This window comes from Danio rerio, chromosome 24 (genome assembly GCF_052040795.2).
Source record: "Danio rerio strain M-AB ecotype USA chromosome 24, GRCz13ab, whole genome shotgun sequence".
Lineage (NCBI taxonomy): Eukaryota > Metazoa > Chordata > Actinopteri > Cypriniformes > Danionidae > Danio > Danio rerio.
Genome location: NC_141044.1, coordinates 936,477 through 960,127, shown reverse-complemented (window position 1 = coordinate 960,127; position 23,651 = coordinate 936,477). Strand labels below are relative to the sequence as shown.

The 23,651-nt window shown below is 34.3% G+C and overlaps 1 protein-coding gene across 6 annotated transcripts in view; it reads right to left on the bottom strand.

The window, feature by feature from the left end:
• The window catches only part of piezo2a (piezo-type mechanosensitive ion channel component 2a), a 152,033-nt gene that overhangs the window by 83,415 nt on the left and 44,967 nt on the right, over nucleotides 1–23,651 (bottom strand). For 3 of the 6 annotated variants that reach the window (XR_015524631.1, XM_087308997.1, XM_087308998.1), the window contains exons 1-4: nucleotides 21,334–21,468; nucleotides 15,331–15,490; nucleotides 4,883–5,177; nucleotides 2,371–2,584 (exon numbers count right to left, since the gene is read on the bottom strand). Coding sequence is in view for 4 of the 6 variants with exons in the window: in XM_087308997.1 (XP_087165123.1) it covers nucleotides 2,371–2,584; nucleotides 4,883–5,177; nucleotides 15,331–15,435 (614 nt within the window). In the remaining 2 variants the exon portion in view is untranslated. Of the gene's footprint in view, nucleotides 1–2,370; nucleotides 2,585–4,882; nucleotides 5,178–15,330; nucleotides 15,491–21,333; nucleotides 21,469–23,651 lie in introns of those variants that run through there. The other 3 variants (XR_015524630.1, XM_087308995.1, XM_087308996.1) reach the window with 1 other exon arrangement.

The following is a 23,651-nucleotide window of genomic DNA, read 5'->3' as shown; positions in this document are numbered from 1 at the left end:
AGTGCAAAATTCATATTTTCTTTTCTTTTACAATGTTATTTATTGTTATAAATTATTATTTTCCCAACCCTGATACTGTATCAAATTTATAATACATTTATTCATTCATTCATTCATTTTCTTTTCGGCTTAGTCCCCCTATTAATCAGGGGACGCCACAGTGGAATGAACCTCCAATTTATCCAGCACGTTTTACAAAGCAGATGCCCTTCCAGCTGCAACCCATCACTGGGAAACTCCTACACACTCTTGCACACACTTACATACACTACGGCCAATTTAGCTCATTCAATTCCCCTATAGCGCATGTGTTTGGACTGTGGGGGAAACCGGAGCACCCGTAGGAAACCCACGCCAACAAGGAGAGAACATGCAAACTCCACACAGAAATGTCAACTGACCCAGCCGGCAATGTATAATACAGTAAGAAGGAAAACATCAGCAGCTGGTGCATATGCTTTCACCTTCACTTGAAATGCCTCTAATCTTCCTTAAATGAGATAATCTGCTCCTGTGCAGGTTTGAGCTTACAAACCTCTTGCTATGACAACAACAACTGAATGAGTTTTGAAGAACAAAACTGTCCTGGGATCTTATCGAATAGTCAATAATCAAATCCAGCTAACCGGATGTTCCAGAAGCAGAACTATACATTAATGACCAGATCAGCACACACAAGGTCAATGCACACAGATGGACACCGGACACCAGTCGCCATAATGTCACATAACAAGCAGGCCAAGTCTGTAAATCAGCATGATTGAACCCATGGGTCAGCAGACACACAGGATTCCCGCTCGCCGCTTCATTATTATTGAATTTTCCTTTTGTGTTTATTCTGAAGCAGTGCTGTAATCTCATTGCTCATTGGACTCGTCTATATAAAAGCAACTACATACAAATGTCAAACTTGCCATTAAAAAGAAAGTTTTTACCAAAATAGTGAAAGTTTTTTGTGTAGGCTTGTGTTTTACAGTACTGTAGAAATACTCAAAAACTTATCTGACAATGTTTTTAAACAATTATATTTGATTTACCAAGGTCAAACTAGTGACAATTTCCCATGTCACATCTAGAGATGTAAGGATTCACAGTGAGCCGGGTGAAAAACGATGTGACGATTCAAAACAGTAGAAATGTTGAACAAATCATGATACATTTTTTGAACAGACGGGGGCGCTGTGTTTACAGGCACAAATTCGCTTTACCTGCAGATTAGCGACGAGCAAGAGGTGGGGGGTTCGACAGTGCAATGACAGTGGTGAAGACACCAGCAAAACACAAACTGTGTGCAAAAAGACGTTTACTTACAGAAGAACGAATATGATGCACATAAACCGCGAGAACAGTGAAAAACTACTGACGTCTATACGCAAAAACACTATTAATAAACCAAACTACGCAGATTGGATGATTAGCAGCTATTGTAAGCACGCTCTAAGTGTCCTGATGGCAGGACGATGACCGTTAAGAAGTTGAAGCTTTGGGTAAATGCCAGAAATTGTTCCAAATACTTAACACAAATACGTTTGGTATGTAGCAGAAAAGCTTCAACCTGAAAATGGTTTTAGGCTGATCCTCCAACAAGGGCTTAATGGATAAGAATTGTGAAGGAAATACACTGTATGGATAGACTGACGTTTACACTAAGACTTGCTTCAAAAAAGTGCAATAAGTATTAGGAAAATGGAGTATGTCATTGTAAATAATACGTGATAATGTGTTTCAAATATATCGTGACTTGATTTTGTAATGTCCTTTGTGTAATGTTTTTATATACTGCATGATTATGGGTAACATGAATAAAATTCATATGAACTATATCCAACATGTTATCATTATCACATACAGCATACGGTGGCAGATTTATCGACAAGCAGCAGCATAAATCAGAGCATTCACCTGGCATGCAGTCTAAAAAACTCCAGCAAATCTGAACAAGTCGAGCATTGGAGCTCAGAGAAACGGCCTTCACAGGATGTTTGAGGAAGGGTGGGACGCCTCAGAGAAACTGATCCTGAATAAATCCAGGCAGCGCTCCTGACACCCAACATCAGGATATATTGCTGTCTGATAATACTGCAGGCGTACTTCACAAACTCTTCAACAACATCAGGAAATATTACTATGTTCATATATATTAATATGTTTCGATCTTCTATTGTTTCCACACTATTACGTGACGCAATTTCACAGGTCAGACTTCACCAAGCTTAAACTTTGCAATGCAACGGCATGTGACACATTCGCATGCATGAATGAAAGTCCACCAGGTGAAAAGCGCACTGTGATCGCAGCTTTAATGCCTCAGAATCAAGGAATCAATTTATTTTTGTGATCATCTCCCAGCACTGTTGTGTGTGTTCTCACCTGGCGTAGGTGTTTCCCGGCGGTACGGCCTCCTGGAAGAACTGGAACTGGTAGAGGTAGAGGAAGACGAGGTGTCCTGCGCTGAAGATGGCCATCAGGACACACAGACAGCTGAAGAGCAGCGGGTCGAACGAGCGGCAGAAAGACCACCACGTGCACAAACCCAGAAACGTGAAGAAGTAGACAGAGGAGGTCAAAGACGGCAGCATCATACCTGCAGACGCAGACACAAAAACTGTCGGCTAACAGTAACGGTGCAGACATCAAATAAAAAAAATAACAATTTAAAACTTATTTTCATACTTTAAATATAGTGGAAGCATTAAACACTCTACTCAAAATGAAGGAAGGGTGCATACAGGAGTCAGAAAGTGAAATTCAATATGAATTCAATTCAAATGTAACTCCTTTTTAAGACTCTTTCCATACATTAAGACCTCATCGTCACTTTAGGTTTCGACCGGTAACATTGCCGACATTTTTACTCACAGTATTTTTTCTATTACTGATTGCAACAAACTAATCCTAAACTAAAACATCATTCATACACTGAATAAAAATAATAAATCAGCAGGTGGCGTGAACAGCAGGAATAACGGTGTTGCCTTTACACTTTACACACAGCATCCCAATATTCACAGATTAAATGTAGGCAAACGTTAGTATAATTCATAATGACACCAAATGTAATATCTGGTAAAAGCATTTAAGACTCTTAATACTTTTTTTAAGGCCTTCAAATTTCTCTAATTTTTAGTTTTATAAACATTGGTCACACTTTACAATAAGGTTCATTAGTTAATGTTAATTAATGCATTTACTAACATTAAAAAACAATGAACAATTCATTTACTACTGTATTTGTTCATGTTAGTTAACGTTAGTTAATGAAAATACAGTAGTTCATTGTTAGTTCATGTTAACTCATGGTGCATTAACTAATGTTAACAAGCATGGACTTGGATGTTAATAATGCATTAGTAAATGTTCAATTATGATTAATAAATGCTGTACATGTGTTGTTGATCATTAGTTCATGTTAGTAAATGCATTAACTAATGAACCTTATTGTAAAGTGTTACCCTAAACATTCAATACTGTTTAAGACCCCCCAGTCACCCTGCAAGAAACTGAGATATTTAATAAATATTGTGTGTATTTTAGTTTAATTAATTGCAGTATGTTTTCCAGAGATGGGTTGCGGCTGGAAGGGCATCCACTGCGTAAAAACATGCTGGATAAGTTGGCGGTTCATTCCGCTGTGGTGACCCCAGAATAATAAAGGGACTAGCAGAAAATAAAATAAATGAATGAATGAATAATTGCAGCATCTACACTTTAGCTACGAAAGTCCTTCAGTCAAGAGCGGTGAGGGATTTTCTCCATTTGTTGTTTGATTAATAATCATTAAAACAGGCGGCAGCAGGAATATTGTGCTGTCACTTTAATAGTTTCTCTTTCGCGTGTCTTTTGATTCTCAACGTTTGTTTTGACACCTATTTGACCATTAAAGCGCTCGCCTTAAGATGACTAGATATGCGTGTGCTCTGCTCGTCTCAGTGTGCGAATGAGACCGCATGCTTCTGCCGCACACACACACACAAAATCATGCGGTCTTTCGCGCTTTTAAGAGCAACACGTGTACGACTGGAAAGGGGGCGGTATATGATGGAATAATCGTTTATCTCGATTAATGGTTTTTCATAATCGTTAGAAACCAAAATCGTAATCGGATTTTCTATTAATTGCACAGCCCTACTGCAAAACATCAAAACGACTCTTGCGCCAAGCTGAAACTAGCAAACAACAATTGCGTCGCGCCTTGCGTCTCATTGCGCCGGGTGTATGATAGGGCCCTGAATGTCACTTTAAGCTGAAGAGTGGTATCTTGTAAAATAAAACATTATGCACTGTCATCATGGCAAAAACTAAATAAATTACTTATTAAAACATAGTTAAAAAGGTGTTTAAAAATCTTGAGGCATAATATACTTTATTTTTCCGTCATTATATAACTGATTATCTATGCTGCTCGCGTTTTTATTTTTGCGTTTCACTTTTGACTGATTTTCAAATTTCAAATTTTGCTTAATAAGATCTGAATATATCATTTCTTTCCTCTGTTAAACACCAAAGAAGATATTTTGAAGAATGCTGAAAACCTGTAACCACTGATGACATCCACAGTAGTAAAAACAAATACTATGGAAGTCAATGGCTGTCAGCTTTCTTCAGTATCTCTCCTTGAAAACATATAAACTTTAAGAAAATGATGAGAGAATTGAGCTATTTGGGTGAACTGTCCCTTTAAACACTTAAAGCTGATCAGATGATCATAATTACTGTAATTCACAGGTGATTATTGATTGAGCGGCTGTAAATGTGACTGCAGCTGTACTTCATTTGAGCTCAGGGATGTAATGCACTCGAGCTTGTATTCATCTGGAGTTAATAAATGAATGCAGTGTATTGATCAGATGTGGTGACTGATGTCTGTCTCAGCGCGACCCACCTGTGAGGCCCAGTAATACGGTTACGACTACTTTTCCTGCGCTGGTAATCAGATTGCCAACGATCTCCTTGAGTTTGGACGCCGCGTCTGCTATTTGCCGCAGGATCCTGGTTTTGGTGCTTTCCTCGATGTCAGGCTCCTCCAGGTCTCCGTCGTCTGCATCCGCTGCTTCTTCCTCCTCCTCATTTTCGGGAAGTTCACAGTCTCCGTCTCTGAGCTCGAAGTCTTCAAATAGCAGCTCGTCCTCCAGCTCCCGCTTTTCTCTGTTCTCGTCCTCTTCCTCATCCTCCTTTTCCTGAAAACACCACAACAGAGGTTTACTGGGAGTCAGAAAATCTTTGCAAATGTAAATAAATAAGAAATGCATTAATTAATGAACATTTTAGAAAGTAAATGTAGAGCGTATTTCAGCACTGATAAGACGTTTGGGCTGGTCAGAAGTGTGTGTTATCTGGAGGAACTGTACTGCCAGTGTGTGTTATGCACCAGAGCTCTGATTAATACTCCCATGTGCTGCAGATTTACACGAATATCTCTGATGTCACATTACATCAGCGCTCACTTCCTCCACAGCTTTACCGGCAGAGGAGGAGGAAAAGAAAACATAGGAAAACATCTAAGGAATCCGTGTATTCTGCCACAGAAACAAAAGTGCAAACTTCACCTTATAAATGAAGGAATCAGAAGCTGAAAGCACTACTATGGCCATTTACACAAACAGTATTATTATTAATAAAAAAGCATTAGAGCAGAAGTGTCCAAACTCGGTCCTGGAGCCAGAAAGTATCTAGTATATCTAGTAGGAGCTTGATTAGCTGGTTCAGGTGTGTTTGATTAGGGTTGGTGCTAAACTCTCCTGAACACCGGCCCTCCAGGGCCAAGTTTGGACACCCCTGCTTTAGCGAGTGACTTCTCACGCCTTTAAAATGAACGCATGATATATAAATACAGATAGACGAAGGTGGGCTGAACTACAATCATATTTCAACACTTTCTGAAAGGAAATTTCAAACAATAGGCTTTACAGAGGAAACATTACTATATTAAACGACAATGATGTGTACTTTCTTAAATCTCAAAGTATTAAAGGCAAAGTATACTTCTGAAAGCAAAATAAAAATGCTTTTTGAATATACAAATATATGTAACAAGGCAAATGTTTTCCCAAATTACTTAAAAATCTAAATGTTAAATCGTTCAAATAGAGAAAATGTAAACCATAGCAAAACTTCTATTAAAAACTTTTATAAATTCACTCGTGTGCATGTAGAAAACAATTGGATGAGTCAAAATGTCCAAATGCCTGGTAAATGTGATCTATAAAATAAAAAGCAATGCAATAAAATAAATTGCAATAAAATTATATATATATAAAAATAAATTAGTTTTTTAAAATGCAATATTTAATGTGTCAGACAAAAAATAGACGTCAATTTGTTTAATATAAAATAAATAGTAATCTGACCAGTTAACCGTTAATAACGGTTAGCAAAATTACCGAAATGAGCATTCCTAATAGCCATTTAATTTACTTTTTCTATGTAAAAGAACTTGATTGAGAAAGAATTTTCAACATGCTTGAACCATCTACACAATGGAGTTTAGTTCTGTTTGGTTTTTCGACAGTATTTTGATACAAAGAAAACAGAAGTGATATAGCTTTGGCTATTTATTTATTTTACACATGGCTATTTATATTGTTAATAACTTGCATAGTTAATATTGTTCTTTGATGTTCAGTTTATAAAGATTTTTCAAATGTTATTTAATAAAAAAAAGTTTTACAAATCTTTTTTTCCCACCCCCCCACAAAAAAAAACAAAAAACAAAAAAAAATCGTGATACGAACCGAATCGTGGGTCAAAAATCGTGATACGAACCGAATCGTGGGTTTGGTGTATCGTTACAGCCCTACTGTAAACCAATAGCATTCAGATGTGGGTCTAGCTCTGCCTTTTGGTAGCCTTTTTTTGTGCGAAGGGTTCCCAAAACGTGGTACGGTACAGTTTGATTTTTGGTACCTTTTGACAGTGGAATCGGCCATAAAAGAGTAGCGAACCATACCGAACCGTACCACTCAGTGGAAACGGGCCATAACACAATCTCCTTCAGGTATTCTCCTTGTGTTTATTTGTGATTGTGGTGTTTTACGCTCAGCTGTCACTGTTTAATTTACACACTGTTTTTCTTGGAAAAAAGCGACTGCTAGTTGTTTGTGTTGGACTCTGTAATAAGAATAATAATATTAAAACAACTTGACTTCATCCACACACCTTTAAACAGTTAGAGCGTGGTCTTAATTATCTGCCTGTCACGATCCATAAAGATCTGAGCATGTGGAGAACATTCCTGCAGTAACTACCACTAAACCAGCAGCAATGACCAACATCAGCCACTCGCACTGCTCCACACGTCCATATGGAGACTGCAGTTTACTGATCAGATGTGTGTGTGTGTGTGTGTGTGTGCGCTGCTCAGAGAGTATGAATCAGGAAAGTTGTGAAAGAGCTCAGAGAGAAAGAATAAGGGAGAAAATAGAGCAGGGCTGGGGGTTGGTTGGTAAGTTCAGCACCGCCACCGAAAAAACAACACCAGCAAATGTGTTCCAGATGTGAAGCTGCTGAACGAACACACACACACACACACACACACGCACACATACATACTCACCCACGTATTCACACACATGCACACAATCAGACCCACGCACTCACATGCACATACACACACACACACACATACAAATATACACAGTCACATTTATAGACAGACCCACACCCACACACACACACACACACACACACACCCACACCCACACCCACACACACACACTCACACTCACACTCACACTCACACTCACACTCACACTCACACTCACACTCACACATAAGCATGCAAACAGACAGATGGACACATATGTACACGCACACACATGCAGATACCCACACAAACACACCCATAAGCATGCACACACACGCACACACGCACACAAACACACACAAAGACACACACACAAACATACATGGGCACATTTATAGATAGACAGACAGACACACACACACACACACACACACACACACACACACACACACACACACACACACACACACACACACACAGAAACAAACACACAAGCATGCGCACACTCACTTGCACAAACACTCCCACATACACTCTCACAAATGCATGCACACACACAAACCCATGCATGCACACACACGCATACACACAGAGAGACACACACATATTCATACACTCACTTGCACACAAAGGCATGCGCGCACACACACACACACACACATGGTGGATTATAAATGCAGTGTTAACAGCATTAGAGAAGTGAGCGATCAGAAAGTGTGTGTCTGCTGAACGTCACGGACTCTGCACTGATCTGATGATTAATGCTGCATGAAGTCAGATCTGGTCTCTGCTTTACCGCTGAAGTCGGTAGCTTGATTACACAGACTCAGGCCATAAAGCATTACACTCATAACACATCACGCTTTCTGTTGACACACCGCGGTTCATATGTGAGCGTACAGAGTGCAGGGAAAATGCCATTATAATTAAAGACGGAGTTTAAAACACACACAAATAAAGACTTACAGGAGAGGATAATGATTAACACTGAAGGTGTTGTGCTGGTTGAAAGTCTCTTCACAATTCAATAATAGTAAATGATCTAAATGTATGTATCTTTATATTCCGGATAAGGCATAAGACTTAAAAACGTTTATGCAATAAAATACTGTCGGGCCGATCATTCCCATAATTCTGATAAGTAGCCCAAACTGTCTGCCAGCAAATGCAGATTTGTACATCTGCGCACACGTTCATATCCACCATTTGTGCATGCACACGAGAGAGTGACAGCGGTAAAATCCAATAATATCCAGCTGCAGACCCGCAGAACGACACGCATTTCCGGCACACACGATCTAGGCAAACCATATATGGTTACGACGGATGTTAATGTGTATTAATGTCTTCTCGGACATCGTCATCAATATACTTGTATATTGTTGATAAATTATGTACACAATAAACAATAGTGCATACTATTTCACAAATATTGCACTCAAGAGGAGCGAATGTGGAGCGTTGTTTCCAATCGCTATAAAAGACTAAACAGTTTTCTATCGGTCATCATAGATGATCAGTCATTATTATCTGACAGAGGTAATATAGCAGATATGAATATAGCAGATATGTTTGCTGGCCTTGCTGAACGATCTAAATTGGACAGGTTTAATAGGCAATAATACATCTTTACATGTAATAAAAATCTTTTTTACATGTAATAAATGTATGACATAATATTAATATTCTACTCTAATATTCTATTCTAATAGTATTCATTTGCTTAATTTTCTAATAACTTTTAAATTAATGTTTTCCCTCTTTAAATAAGACAGTAATTTAAAGTAAGCAATATATGGTTTTTAAACCATAAAGTACTGCTAATTTGTTGTAATTATAGTCGCAACTAATTTAGCATTACAAACAAATTAACTGGTATTAATTAATAATAATAAAATAATAATAATAAAGATAATAATATTAATTTTATATATATATATAAAATTAATATTATTATTTTATTATTATTATTATTATTATTATTTTATTAATATTAATTATTACCAGTTAATTTGTTAATTTGTTTGTACACTATATATATATATATATATATATATATATATATATATATATATATATATATATATATATATATATATAATTAATATTCCAACTTCTAAGTGGTCAATAGCCTACGTTTGTTATGAATAAATTATAATAAAATGCGTATAAACGACTTATTTATGAAAAGGGCAAAGAGTTGTGTGCATGTGCACATTTGAATTATGTCAGGCTGTAAACGCGTTCGGACTTTTAAAACGCTGCCAATCAAAATGTACTTGTCGGGCTCGGGCCTAACTTTTATGGCTTGATTACACCTCTCACATGACAGCAACTACTCAAACGCCCACACACTTGTAAACAAAGAGGCGCTGTCATTTCTGAAGGAGACTCACCATCGAGACAAAGTTGTGAATTACTTAGAAGACCAGCACGATCAGCCAACGCATTATCCAGAGGATGATCATGTGTGCAACAGCCATAATCTCCTTCCTTTTAAGTGCACTTTAGCTTGGGCAAGCTAAAAATGAGCTGATTATATTTGATTTGGACTTTAGAAAATACATTTATGAGACAGTTGTTGATTAATTTTATTTGTGGTAAGCTTGGTTAGCAGTTTTGGAGAATTAGATGTTTCCCCATTCACACAGAATGCCCAAGAGGTGTTTCAAAGATGGCCACCGAGTGAAATGACGTGCCTTAAAGGGACTTTAAGTGACAGAAGTGTTGTTCAGCCACTGAAATCTCCTGGTGAAAGACTGATGTGACTATTTTCAGAGTCATGAGGTCCTTTTACAGCATCGATAATGTAGATTTATATTCTGTTTAACAACAAAACATCAGTAAACAGCACTATTCCACCTATCCTGCTTTACTGAGCTGAAGTTGATTTTATATTTACATTGGGTCATTTTTGAATGGTGACAGCCTGTGACGCTCTCCTTATCTTGTTCACGGCTACTCTGAATATTTGTCTGAAACAGCATATAGGTATGGCTTAGTGATGAGTGTAATTCCTGCACACTGCTGGCCGTTTGGCAACTAAAATATTATTTGAATAAATATACGCGTTTAATTAATCTGGTTTGTTCAAATGCACCAAAATACATTGAATATAAATAAATGTGGATATGTAGAAGTAATAAAGATGTGGCTAGAGGGGCATCTGCTGCATGAAACAGGAATAGTTGTTGGTTCATTCCGCAGTGGTGACCCTTAATAAATAAGAGACTAAGCCGAAGTAAAATTAATCAATGAATAATTTCTAAATAGTCTCAACTAACAAAAAATAAAGCCATTGTGAGATCAGTATTGCGAATAATTGACATCCCTTTTACACAGTGGAAACAAACTCAAACACCGACAGGAATCACACACTGATCCCAACCAAACCTGACGAAAAGCATGTTGGCATCTGTCAATACAGTGTGAATTGGCTTTAAGTATACGAGACTTATTTTGTCTGTCAAAGCAGCCTAGAAATAACCCAGTCTCCTGGACAAGCCCTAAACAAGCAGCAGTAATTAGAGGACACATCATGCAGTACATGACAGACTGCATGCGGCCTCACAAAACTCAAACACACATTTACCTGAACAAACACACACCTGATTGCAAAGGAAGCAGAGAGAAGCCATCGAAAATAAACTGTGTGTGAAGAGGTGAAGATGCCAGCGGGAGACGGGCAGAAAATAAGCAGAGGAATATAAACAGCCCTATGGTCACAGAAACACCGCAGATAATCTGATCCGTCACTTCAGATTTCAGTGAGGAGTACGGTTTTTATGTGAGGAATACAGTGCTGTCATTTACTGCTGCATTTAACTAGTGAAATATGCTGGAAGTGACAAGTGCATTTACTAAAAATGAATAAATATGAATGAATGAATGAATGAATGAATGAATGAATGAATGAATGAATGAACGAATTAATTAACTAATTAATTAATGTGGATGAATCAGAAATGTTTTGTGTTTTTACATACAGAAAAATATAAAATAAAATGAAAGTTAAATTAATCAATCAATAGAACAATAAAATAAACAAAAATAAATTAATGAATTAATGTTTTCTGTATTAACAAATATAAAAATTTAATCAAATGAAAGGTAAATCAATAAATCAATAGAACAAAAAAATACAATGAAAATAATAAGTGAATAAATACAATTTGGATAAATCAGAACTGTTTTCAGGTTTTTACAAACTAAAAAAATAATAAAATAGAGTTAAATCAATCAAAAGAACAATAAAATAATATATGAAATAAAAATAAATATATGAAACAAATAAGCACAAAAAATAAGGGAATGAGTGAAAGAACAGATAAATAAATGTGGATAAGTCCGAATGTTTTGTGGCTTTACATACAAAAAATAAAAAAATTAAATGAAAGTTAAATCAATCAATCAATCAATCAATAAAGCAATAAAAAATAAACAAACAAATAATAATTAAGTAAATCAGAACTTTTCTGTTTTTATAAAAATAAAAAAAATGTAATTAAAGGTAAATCAAAAGAAAATTGTATTTAATAACAAAAAGATAAATAAAATTTGGATAAATCAGAACTGCTTTTAGGATTTTGCAACTAAAAATGAATAAAATAGAATTAAATAATAAATTAAAAAAAACAAATAAATGAATGAATGAATTAAACGAAAGAATGAATTGAATGAAAGTATGATTTTTTTTTTCTGTTTATAAAACCAGATAAGAAATAAAATTAAAGTTAAATCGACAGAACAATAAATAAAATAATAAATATGTAATAAAAAATTATTAACAAAAAATGTGAATGAAAAGAACAAATCTAAACTAATGAAAATCTTCCAAATACTGGACTTAATAAAGAAAATGCGCATTTATATATTTATTTATTTATTTATTTGTTTTTGACCTCTGACCTTGGATTGTGTCTTGCCTTTCCCAAAGTTACTCTAATATGATCATACACATATGACTGCACTGTATGTGTGTATTTTGTTTTGATGATTTGAGAATTTTTATACTTCATTGCATTTAGTTTTGCAAGTAATGCAAACTACCTAATGCTTTCTATTCCTGTTGCTTTAAATGTCTGTAGGCTCATTATTTTATATGTAATATATTAATTTATTCATGTTATATCATATTGTATCCGTTATAATCAATCATCTGCACTGTACTCTAACACAGTCAAGAAAACACAAAAGTGATCAAATCAGATATATTATATTATAGATCCTATAGATATATAGATAAAACCATTACAATCATGTCAAATGAATAATTCCCAAAAAATACAACCAAAGTACCAATATATTACGTAAAAACACCAACTGCACAAAATAAAGAGTGTTTAAATCATAAACGCTTCATCCATTTCTATTAAAGCCACCGTATACTGGTCACTTTAGCTTTTATAATGCACTTTTCAGGCACATGCCTTTCCACTTTTTGTCTATAATCATATATGTTGAGCGGATGGAGATGTTTTCATAGGAACTGAAGGATCTTATATGGCAGAAGATCAAATTCAAACGCAGCACTTAGTGAAAATCAATGCACTAAAAATATTGTGACTCTTTCTGGATCAATTAACTGCTCAGACGCATTAGATTTAAGCGGTTCTGTGTATTTTTAGAGGCCGCGAGTGAGAAAACGATCTCTCTGAAGTGAAGTACGCCACATGAATCTCTACTAGTTTATTTGTGCAGTCAATGACTTACTGACAATAAGCTTTCGCTGTTGCTTCAATCCATCATATCAGTATTGAAACAGTAAATCTGATTATACTGAATGCTTGATCCTGATTGGCAGATCTAATTCTAAATAAGGCAACACTGTTTATCGTTAAGTTAAAATCATTCAGCCCCATGTGATATTTTTGTTTTCTTTTTCAATTATTTCCTAAATGATGTTAAACATATGCAGGAATGTTTCACAGTATTTCCTCTAATATTTTTTCATCTGGAGAAAGTCTTATTTGATTTATTTTGGCTAGAATAAAAGCAGTTTTTAATGGTTTTAAAGCCATTTTAATATTATTTCATATTTAATATTATTATTTTTCAATATTATTCGCCCCTTCTGCAATATTAGTTTCTGATTGTTTCCAGAACAATACACTGTTATACAATGACTTGCCTAATTACCCTAACTTTACCCTAATTACCCTAGTGAAGCCTTTACATGTCACTTTAAGCTGAATACTAGTGTCTTGAAGAATATCTAGTCTAATACAGAAAACAGTTCTTTCAAAAATGGAAATGTTTCAAGGGCACCCTAAAACGTAACAGAGCCGGCAATTTAGGCTTTAGTTATTTAGGCTAATAAAAAACAAAAGACAAGGGAATGGTGAAATCAGAATGCTAAAATAAACAGAGAAAAACTCACCAACTGGACTGAGCGATAATCACAGCACAATAAACACATCCCAGTCAGGTCCGTCACCTTTTTGGGTCCCTTTGATACAACACTGTTGTGTTTATTGCTATTTGCATGTATTTTGAGAAAATGCAGGTGTTTTCTTAACGAGAGGATTTGCAACACATATTATGTCAAACCAGGCAACATGGTGGCTCAGTGGTTAGCACTGTGGCATTACAGCGAGAAGGTTGCTGGTTTGTGTCCTGGCTGAGTCAGTTGGTGTTTCTGTGTGGAGTTTGCATGTTCTCCCCGTGTTGGCTTGGGTTTCCTCCAGGTTCTCCGGTTTCCCCCACAGTCCAAATGCTATAGGGGAATTGATTAACTAAATTGACTATAGTGTATGAGTGTGTGTGGGTGTTGCAGCTGGAAGGGCATCTGTGGTGTAAAACATAAGTTGAAAAGGTTGGCGGTTCATTCCGATGTGGCGACCCCTTGATGAATAAAGGGACTAAGCCAAAGGTAAATTGCATGTGCTTTCTTAAATTGCAGAACAGAACAAACGGAACGGAATGAATGAACGAACAAACGGATGGAACGAACGGACACAGACAAATGAACGGAACGAACAAATAAATGTGCATAAACCAGAACTGTTTTGTGGTTTTACATACAGAAAAAAATTTATAAAATGAAATCTAAAATCAATTAATTGATTAATTAATAAAACAACAAAATAAAGACATAAATCAAACATAAATAAACACATATAAACAAAGAAATCAAATGCTGCGTAAAACAAATGTTAGAATAGTTGGAGGTTCATTGCACTGTGGCGACCCCTGATAAACAAAGGGACTAAGCCAAAGTAAAATTGCGTGTGCTCTCTTAAACTGCAGTACGTTAAGCTCTCTCGGCCACTGTAATAAAACTGACATCTGTGGAGAAACTGCACTTGCACAACAGCTCTTCATCCACATTGTTGTGTGTTCACAGTATTTCCCTGCACTGAAATTTATAGCCGACTCGGCCTCTGGGTTCGGCTGGACGTGAAAAGTCTCCTGCGGTGAAGGAGGAAGACGGACTGTAAGACGCTGGCTCTGAGTTTACTCGCTGAAAGTTATGTGCTGGGAGAACGACAGAGCCAAAACACAGGAGTGATCCGAGACATAACTCTACAGCTCAACACAGTTATAAGCCCTCCTGTGAAATCTTCATCCTTTCAATTTACTCGACCCCACTTTCCTTAGAGATGGTTATAAACGTATTGCATATCGCATATCATTCCCTGATTCATCAAGCTCTTCTCATATGACCATTACTGGTAGAATTCAAGTGCGGATGCCAGCAAAATATGCCCATTGAGTTTGAATGGACACATATCATAGTGTGGATGGGTTAAACTGTTGACTGCAGTGTTGTTCTGCGAGTGTGTATAGGTGTGCTATGTGTTTCTAACCTGATTGTCCACCTCAAAGTCGCTGTTGTGCTGTGAATCCTCCTTTATAGACGGTTTCTCCAGACTTCGGCACAGCAGCCACGTGACCAGACTGACCACAAACATGCCGATGTCCGGTACAAACAACCGGATGCCATTACCGGCGTCAGCACCTCGGACACTGCAGACACACAAACACACATTCAGTTAATGATATGACTGATATGAGCATATGCACAACACATTTCCCATCATCCTGCTTTGCATCGCTTATCAAAAATCAAAAACAAATGTAGGTGGGGCTTGATTTTGTACACAAAGAATTCATTAGATGGTTGTGGTTTGCTATTGGAGGATCTCGTGTGAGTGACAGGTTAACAGGTTGACGCCCTTTTTATCTACAAATATTTAGGTATTGTGTAATGTGTCAATCATGAAAGTGGGCGGAGCTAATGATGCTGACTGCACCTCTCTAATTGGTGTAATTTTCTGCTCAGCCTCATGGGTAACTGTTTTTTGCATAATTTCTGCTATTGACCTTATTCTTTCACATAAGAGTCAAAGCAGACTTTGCAACCTAATTGTCTCAAGATTTAATCATTTTTACAATACAAAACAGCTTGTTTTGCTGCTTTATGTTGCAAAATGGTATTTATTGTTAGCATAGTCATGAACACACTTGATTGTAGAGTAAGTAATTCTCATCAGAAATCCTAAAACAATAACAGAAGAGCTTACTTCTAAATTCAACATAAGTTCAATTAAACATATTTCATAAAAACAACCTGACTTAATGGGTACAGATGGGTTCAACTAAATCATACACAAAGCATTAACAACCTAGGAACTCACAACATGTCTGTAAAGGAAATATTTCCCTGTGGGCAACACAAATAGATGTTTTATTTCCACAAGTAAAAAGGTTTTATCGACAGGTAACACTTAAACCAGAAACTACTGAATTAAAAAAGATTATCAGTACAAACCAGACAGATCTTTTATTTCATTAAATCAGGGCATAGTTTTGTGCATGAGGAACTGATTAGACGATTGTGGTTTGCTATTGGTGGAGTGACAGGTTTACTCCACCCCTCATAACAGTAAACACCAATCAGAGAAAAGACATTAAAGGAGGGGAGATTATTCTGATTCAAGACTACAAAAACTGATGATTTACAAAATAATAACATGCACTTACAAATTCTTTACAGTAAACATTATAATATTTTCACCAAAATAAACTAATTAATGCTGTCGAAAGATTAATCGCATCCAAAATACAGTTATACACACTGTTGAAGACAGAATTATTAGCCCCTCTGAATTAGTAGACCCATGTTTGTTTGTTTTTCCCAATTTCCGCTTAACAGAGAGAAGATTGTTTCAACACATTTCTAATCATAATAGTTTTAATAGACAGCAAATAATATTAGACTAGGTATTTTTAAGACACTTCTACACAGCTTAAAGTGACATTTAAAGGCTTCACTAGGTTAATTAGGGTAACTAGGCAGGTTAGTGTAATTAGGCAAGTTATTCTATAATGGTTTGTTCTGTAGACTATCGAAAAATATATATAGCTTAAAGGGCCTAATAATATTGACCTTAAAATGATTTTCAAAAATTTAAAACTGCTTTTATTCTAGCCGAATAAGACTTTCTCCAGAAGAAAAAACATTATCAGACATACTGTGAAAATTTCCTGAATCTGTTAAACATACTTTTGGAAATATTTAAAAAGAAAAAAAATAAATAAATCGAAAGGGGGCGAATAATTCTGACTTCAACTGTGTGTGTGTGTGTATATATATATATATATATATATATATATATATATATATATATATATATATATATATATATATATATATATATATATATATATATATATATATATATATATACTTTTTTTATTACACATTTTATTATAATATTTATATCTAACACAAACAACAAATAAGTATAAATATTTTGGTTTTGTATTTTAAATTGTTTATATATTTATATATATATATATATATATATATATATATATATATATATATATATATATATATATACACACACACAAGTAAATACAAAATTTTTTAAATTATTATTTTATTTATAAATCTCTAACCATTATTTATTTTATTAATCCATACCTCCTAACACTCACATTTTTCCCGAGAGTCTCCCGTATTTCAGACCCATCTCCCGCCACCCTACTGTTTAGTTATTTTTCCCGGAAAACTTCCGTAACTACCCCCCCCCCCCCTCTCCCCCCTCAGTCCTAAGCTTTTTGGTACAGTCTATAACACCCCCGGACCACCGACTTTAATATAGTATTTGATCTCAGCAGCTGCCCAAAACCCAGTGATAGTACAGTTACTTAGCTGTATTACTCAGACACCTCATCCCCGACACCTAGACTTCTCCCCCTCACGGATTTTCAGAGACGAATGTTGGCAGGTATGGATTAATCGCAATTAATTTTTTGACAGCACTAAAATAAATGCTGTCCATTTTAATCTCATGGCTTTTACCTGCACCACAGGCTGAGGAAGTTGACATGTTGGCCACTTAAACACATGCACTGTTTTAATAGCGCCACAGAGCCTCAGTGTTTACAGTCTTTGGGAATAAATGGTCTACTTACAGTTGTCTCTGCATGTTAAACCGGGATAGGAGAACATGTTTTACAGGGGACCTATTGTGCCCCTTTTTACAACATGTAAAATGCATCTCTGATGTTTCTAGTGTGTAGTGAAGTTTCAGCTAAATATCACACAGATAATGTTTTCTAGCTCTCTGAAACGGACCCTTTAAGGCTTTGATCCTAATTGTGGTGTTTCGGTGACTGTCGCTTTAAATTTAAATGAGATTGTGCTCTATTCAGAAAAGGGCAGAGCTACAAATGCCTGTGTGTCAGCATAGTGGCAGATTCAAAAACAAGACTAACATTCTATGCTAATGAAGAAGAGATGGTCACTAGTGGGCGGGGCTTTCCCCCGATGATGAGACATACAATGGGAGAATGTCAATCAAAGTGCTTCTGCAGACTGTTTTCATCAGCTGTAATTATGAAAAAATACAATTAATTAATGTTTACCATGAGGCTGGATATATTCACACACTGCTGACACACAACTGGGTTTAAACCCTTTATAAAAATGATAGGAATGATGAGGTACCCTTCAACATAAATATTAAAAAATGGGCAATTATAAATACACAAACTGCATACAGTAAGCATGAATCAGAAACATGCAAGTTGTCCTAGAGCCAAACTAACATTGAAGATGAAATGAGTTTTTACAAGTGCTCTTAGCGCAACAATGAGCAGCAGAGCCTCTTAAAAACACACAAAAACACTCTGTTCTACAATAAAAGCCTGAGATTCCCAGTATCCTCGCTCTGAGCGCTCGCACGTCTGGATCTCATTTCCGTGCCGGCCGGGAGTGATTTTTAATGAAACCAACCCATTCAACCCTTCAGAGAGTGGCGGATTCCCAAGCGAAAACTCCAACACCACTGGTTTCATTCCTGCACGTGCAAAACGACACTCCTCAGCTGTAAAGATGCTCGTTTGCAGATCTTTAAAGGTTTACACAGAGTCACATTTGGCAATGTTGAATTCCTGGAGCATTTAAAGGCCACCTATTATGCAGAAACCCCTTATATAAAGGGTTTAAACACAGTTTAGTGTCAGCAGTGTGTGAATATCTCCAGCCTCTCATGACAAAACATTTATTAATGTTATTTTTTATAATCAGAGTTGATAATCTGCAGAAAAACTTTGATTGACATTGAAGTAAAGTTGCTTTATATTCACAGAGGGCTTGAATATGTTTTGGACACATATGCGCCCCAAATTTTATCTATGCGACCTCAAAATATATTTGGCAGCATTTGTGCGAGTGCATATAATTGTTATAGTGTGACCAGTTTTCACTGCAAAATGTTCCCCGCATGCGCGGATTTAGGAGGCATTCACGCATTAAGCATCTTTGCACCTAAAAACACCAAACGCAGTGCTCTGGAATAGTTTAAAACAGTTGTCATGTCAACTTGCGGCAGTAAACGAAGCCCGCAATCCTTGCCCCGCCTTCAAGCTCTTCTTATTGGCCCATTGTGCAAGAACTGAACGCGAATGGATTGGTTAATATCAGCTGTCAATCACTCAGTCAACATGACAGGGAGCTACCATCCTGAAAATGTAAAGGTCTGGATAGGAGAGAATGTAAACAACACTGACAGATTTAGTTTTAGAAACCACCTAAAGTTACTAATAATGACAGATCTGACCAGTGATCATGTGCTGAATGTCAATCCAGCATTTACACTTTTCAAAAAGTGGATAAAATACTCCCAGTGGTTAAAGTCCGCCATGAAAATGACTAATGCATTCACTGTACAGCTGTTGGGATGGAGTTTTCAGGTAACAGTGTTTGCCCCTGAATCTACACATTTTAAGCACGAGATGTTCTGACGTTATTTAATCCTTCATTTAATCGTCATGATGGTGTCAGTCGTGCGACCGACACTGCGTTCACCATTGCTAAAGAGCTGAATACACTGAGGATAAACTAATATAGCAGCTCATGAAAAGACCGATACTGCTATTAAGATGACGTATGCACATAATAAGTTACCTTCTGTGCAATATCAGACAGCACACGTGAGAACAGCACAGCTATTATTGTTAATTCAGTTAATCTCATTTACAAGCAGTGCATGCAGGGCCGGTCTGCGCATGCAGATTTGTTTATTTGTTAGTTGTGATTAGAGTGTTAATATATAATACAATCTGTTCATATAAAATGTGTAGTAACGGTGCTCATAATTTTTGTTGGTCAGGTGTGCCTGCATTTGTGGAATTAGGAGCACCAGCGCTTCCAAGAAAAAAGATTAATTTCAAGCCCTGTTCACACCTTTAGACTTTCTCCATAATAATATAATTATTAAAAAGTATTCAATTTACAGTATGTCAAAGTACAGCATTGTTTACAGTCAATTAAGGTGCTAATGTTGTTTTGAATTTATACTTACATGTAATTTCAGACAGAATATTCAAAGTACCGTTGTAAACAATATAGGGAGCTGTCAGTGAACTAATGTGCGAATATAAAACCTTTTATATACAGTACAATCTCTATATTGTTTACCACTCTATTTGAGTATTGGGTCTGAAATAGCATGCAAGAATGACTTCAAAATAACATTAGCAGGATCTAATTGACAGAACAATGCTGTACTTTGATAGTCATTGGCTGCTAACATGATTGTATTATTAAGGTGAAAGTCTGAATGTGCGAATATGAAACCAACTTTACCTCAATGGCCTAGTGCCATACACAAACATAACTCTTAGGGATCGATTTATTTAAGTGTAAATGGTGAAAATAATAATAATTACCATTAGCCAGTGTTTCATGACTATTAATATTGACCAGTAATACTTGAACTATAAAGTAACTTATTTTAACTAATTTAGAACTGATTGTTTGTGATAGGAATGTCACGGAAAATGCACCGATTATCGCAAATAAAGAATAACATTACATGGCTTTAATTATACAGTAGGCCTACCTTAGTGCCATTTATAAACATATAACTCTAAGGGATCCATTTATTTAAGTGTAAATGGTGATAATAATAATAATAATAATTACCATTAATCAGTGTTTAATGACTATTAAAAATAGCAAGTAACACTTGAACTATAATATTAATAATAATCTAACAGTTGTTTAACATCAGTCTAACGAATAGTTCACCATTTAACGTTAAAGCAAAGCGAATAATGAATTAAACTAATGTAAACAGAATGTTTTTAAGCATATATTGTGATTGTAACGTTAAATTAATAGGATTTTTGACTAATTTTTTACATTATGTCGTGTAGTTAGTCATAAACACACAAACAAACAGACATGTCTACTGTTAGCTCCTCATCTTTGTTTATATCCGGTCAGACAGCGACAACATCGCTATAATAACACTCGAGTTTAATAAAAATGAAGTTAAAACTGAGTTTCTTACTGTTATGGAACATAGTTTTGTCAGAAACTTGGCTCCTTTTCGTCGTATCGACAAAAATATTTGCAGACAAACTTCGTAAGGTAGCGTTAACAAATATGGCGATGGCGACTCATTTCTGTCAGAAACTTACAGAACGATTCAGATCAAATCATTTGAATTAATGAATCAATGACTCGTTCATTAAAAACTATCTGCTGCCATCTACTGGACAGTCAGTGTAGAACAGGCAGAAATATGTACTTGAGAAAGTCTATATAATAATAATAATAATAATAATAATAATAATAATATTTAAAAATAATATTAATAATAATTATATGATTTATTATTACTATTATTTTAAATATTAGTGATAAAATAAATTATTAAAGTATTAGATTCGTATTTTATAATAAATTATTATATTATTATTTAAAAAATAATATTGCTTATATAAATTATAATATTCAGTATTATTATTATTATTATTATTATTATTATTAATATTATTATATTAAAAGTATTAGATTATTATTTTATAATTAATTAATAATTTATTATTATATTTATATTATTACATTTACATATTTTTTATATTATCTTAATATTATTATTTAAAAACAATATTGATAAGATAAATTATAATATTCATTATTATTATTATTATTATTATTATTTTAAATTATATTGATGAAATAAAATATAGTATTAATTATTATTATTATTATTATTATTATTTTAAAAGAATTAGATTATTATTTTATAAAAAATTTATATTTTCTTATTATATTTATATTTACATTATTATTATTTAAATTATATTATTATTTTAAAAATAATATTTATAATATAAATTATAGTATTCATTATTATTATTGCTATTGTTATTATTATTATTATTATATTAAATTGTATTATAATAAACAAATATTTTATAATAACAATAATATTGATGATGATGAAAAAATAATAATTATAATTAAAATTATTATTGCTGTTTTGTTTTTGTTATCATCAACATTATTATTACAGTCGTTTTTATTTATGTTATGATTAATATTATTATTAAATGTTGTGCAGTGTAGATTGTAAACTGTTCAACCTACTAGATGAATGACAATGTCAGCAGGAAAAGAAAGATTTTGCAAGCTTGTTTTGCCTCGGTGTTGATTGGCTAACACTGTAAATAAATGAATGCTTGGTTTCACTGAGGGCGAAATTCCTGCGTTCAAAGCGAATCCTCCCCGACTGCCTCTTTGAAGTGTGTGGTATTTGCTTCATAAACCGTAATAAATGGCAGGCGCTGTGTTTAACACACTGACAACAACACAAGTGTATCGACTCGCGCTGCAGATGCTCTTTGTAATGATGTCTCGCTGTATATAAACAGTTTATAGTACAGCTAAACAGGCTTTCATCTCACCAAACTATGAGCAGACGACACTGAAGAGAAAGACGGAGCTCACGAGCAACACTGGATATTCACTTATATATTCATATATATATTCCCAAATGCAGTTGTCAAAATTATTCGCCTCCTGTGTAATATTAATTCTTTTTCAAATATTTCCCAAATGATGTTGAACAGATTCAGGAATTTTTTCACAGTATTTCCTCTAATATTTTTTCTTCTGGAGAAAGTCTTATTTGTTTTATTTCAGCTAGAATAAAAGCAGTTAAAAAAATTTAAGCCTATTTTAAGGTCAATATTATTAGCCCCCTTAAGATTGTCTACAGAACAAACAAACTCTTACACAATGACTTGATTAATTACCCTAACTTGACTTATTAACTTAATTATTAATTTATTTATTTATTTAGTTAGCTATATTTGTATTTTTTTTTTTTGTTATTTAAATGTATTTTATATTAATTAATTTATATATTTATTCAGTTATGTTTATTTTTATTTTACTTATTTATTTTTTTGTATATATACATATATATTTAATTAATTTAATTTATTTTCGTATTCAAATGTATTTATTCATTTATTATTTTTATTTTTATTTTCATTTATTTACTTATTTGTAGTTTTTATGTATTTTGAATTAATTAATTTATATATTTACTTAGTTAAATTTATTTTTTATTTAATTATGTTTTTTAAATTATGTAATTATATTTTTTATGTATTATTTAAATGTATAATTTCATTTATTTATTCATTAATCCTTTGATTTATTTTATTTATTTACCTATATAAATAAATTAATTCAAAATACAATTAAATAAGTAAATAAATAAAAATATTAAAATATTAAATGCAAATAAGTAAAATACATTTGAATATTTATTCAGTTGTATTTATTTTGTTATTTACTTAATTGTGTTTTTTA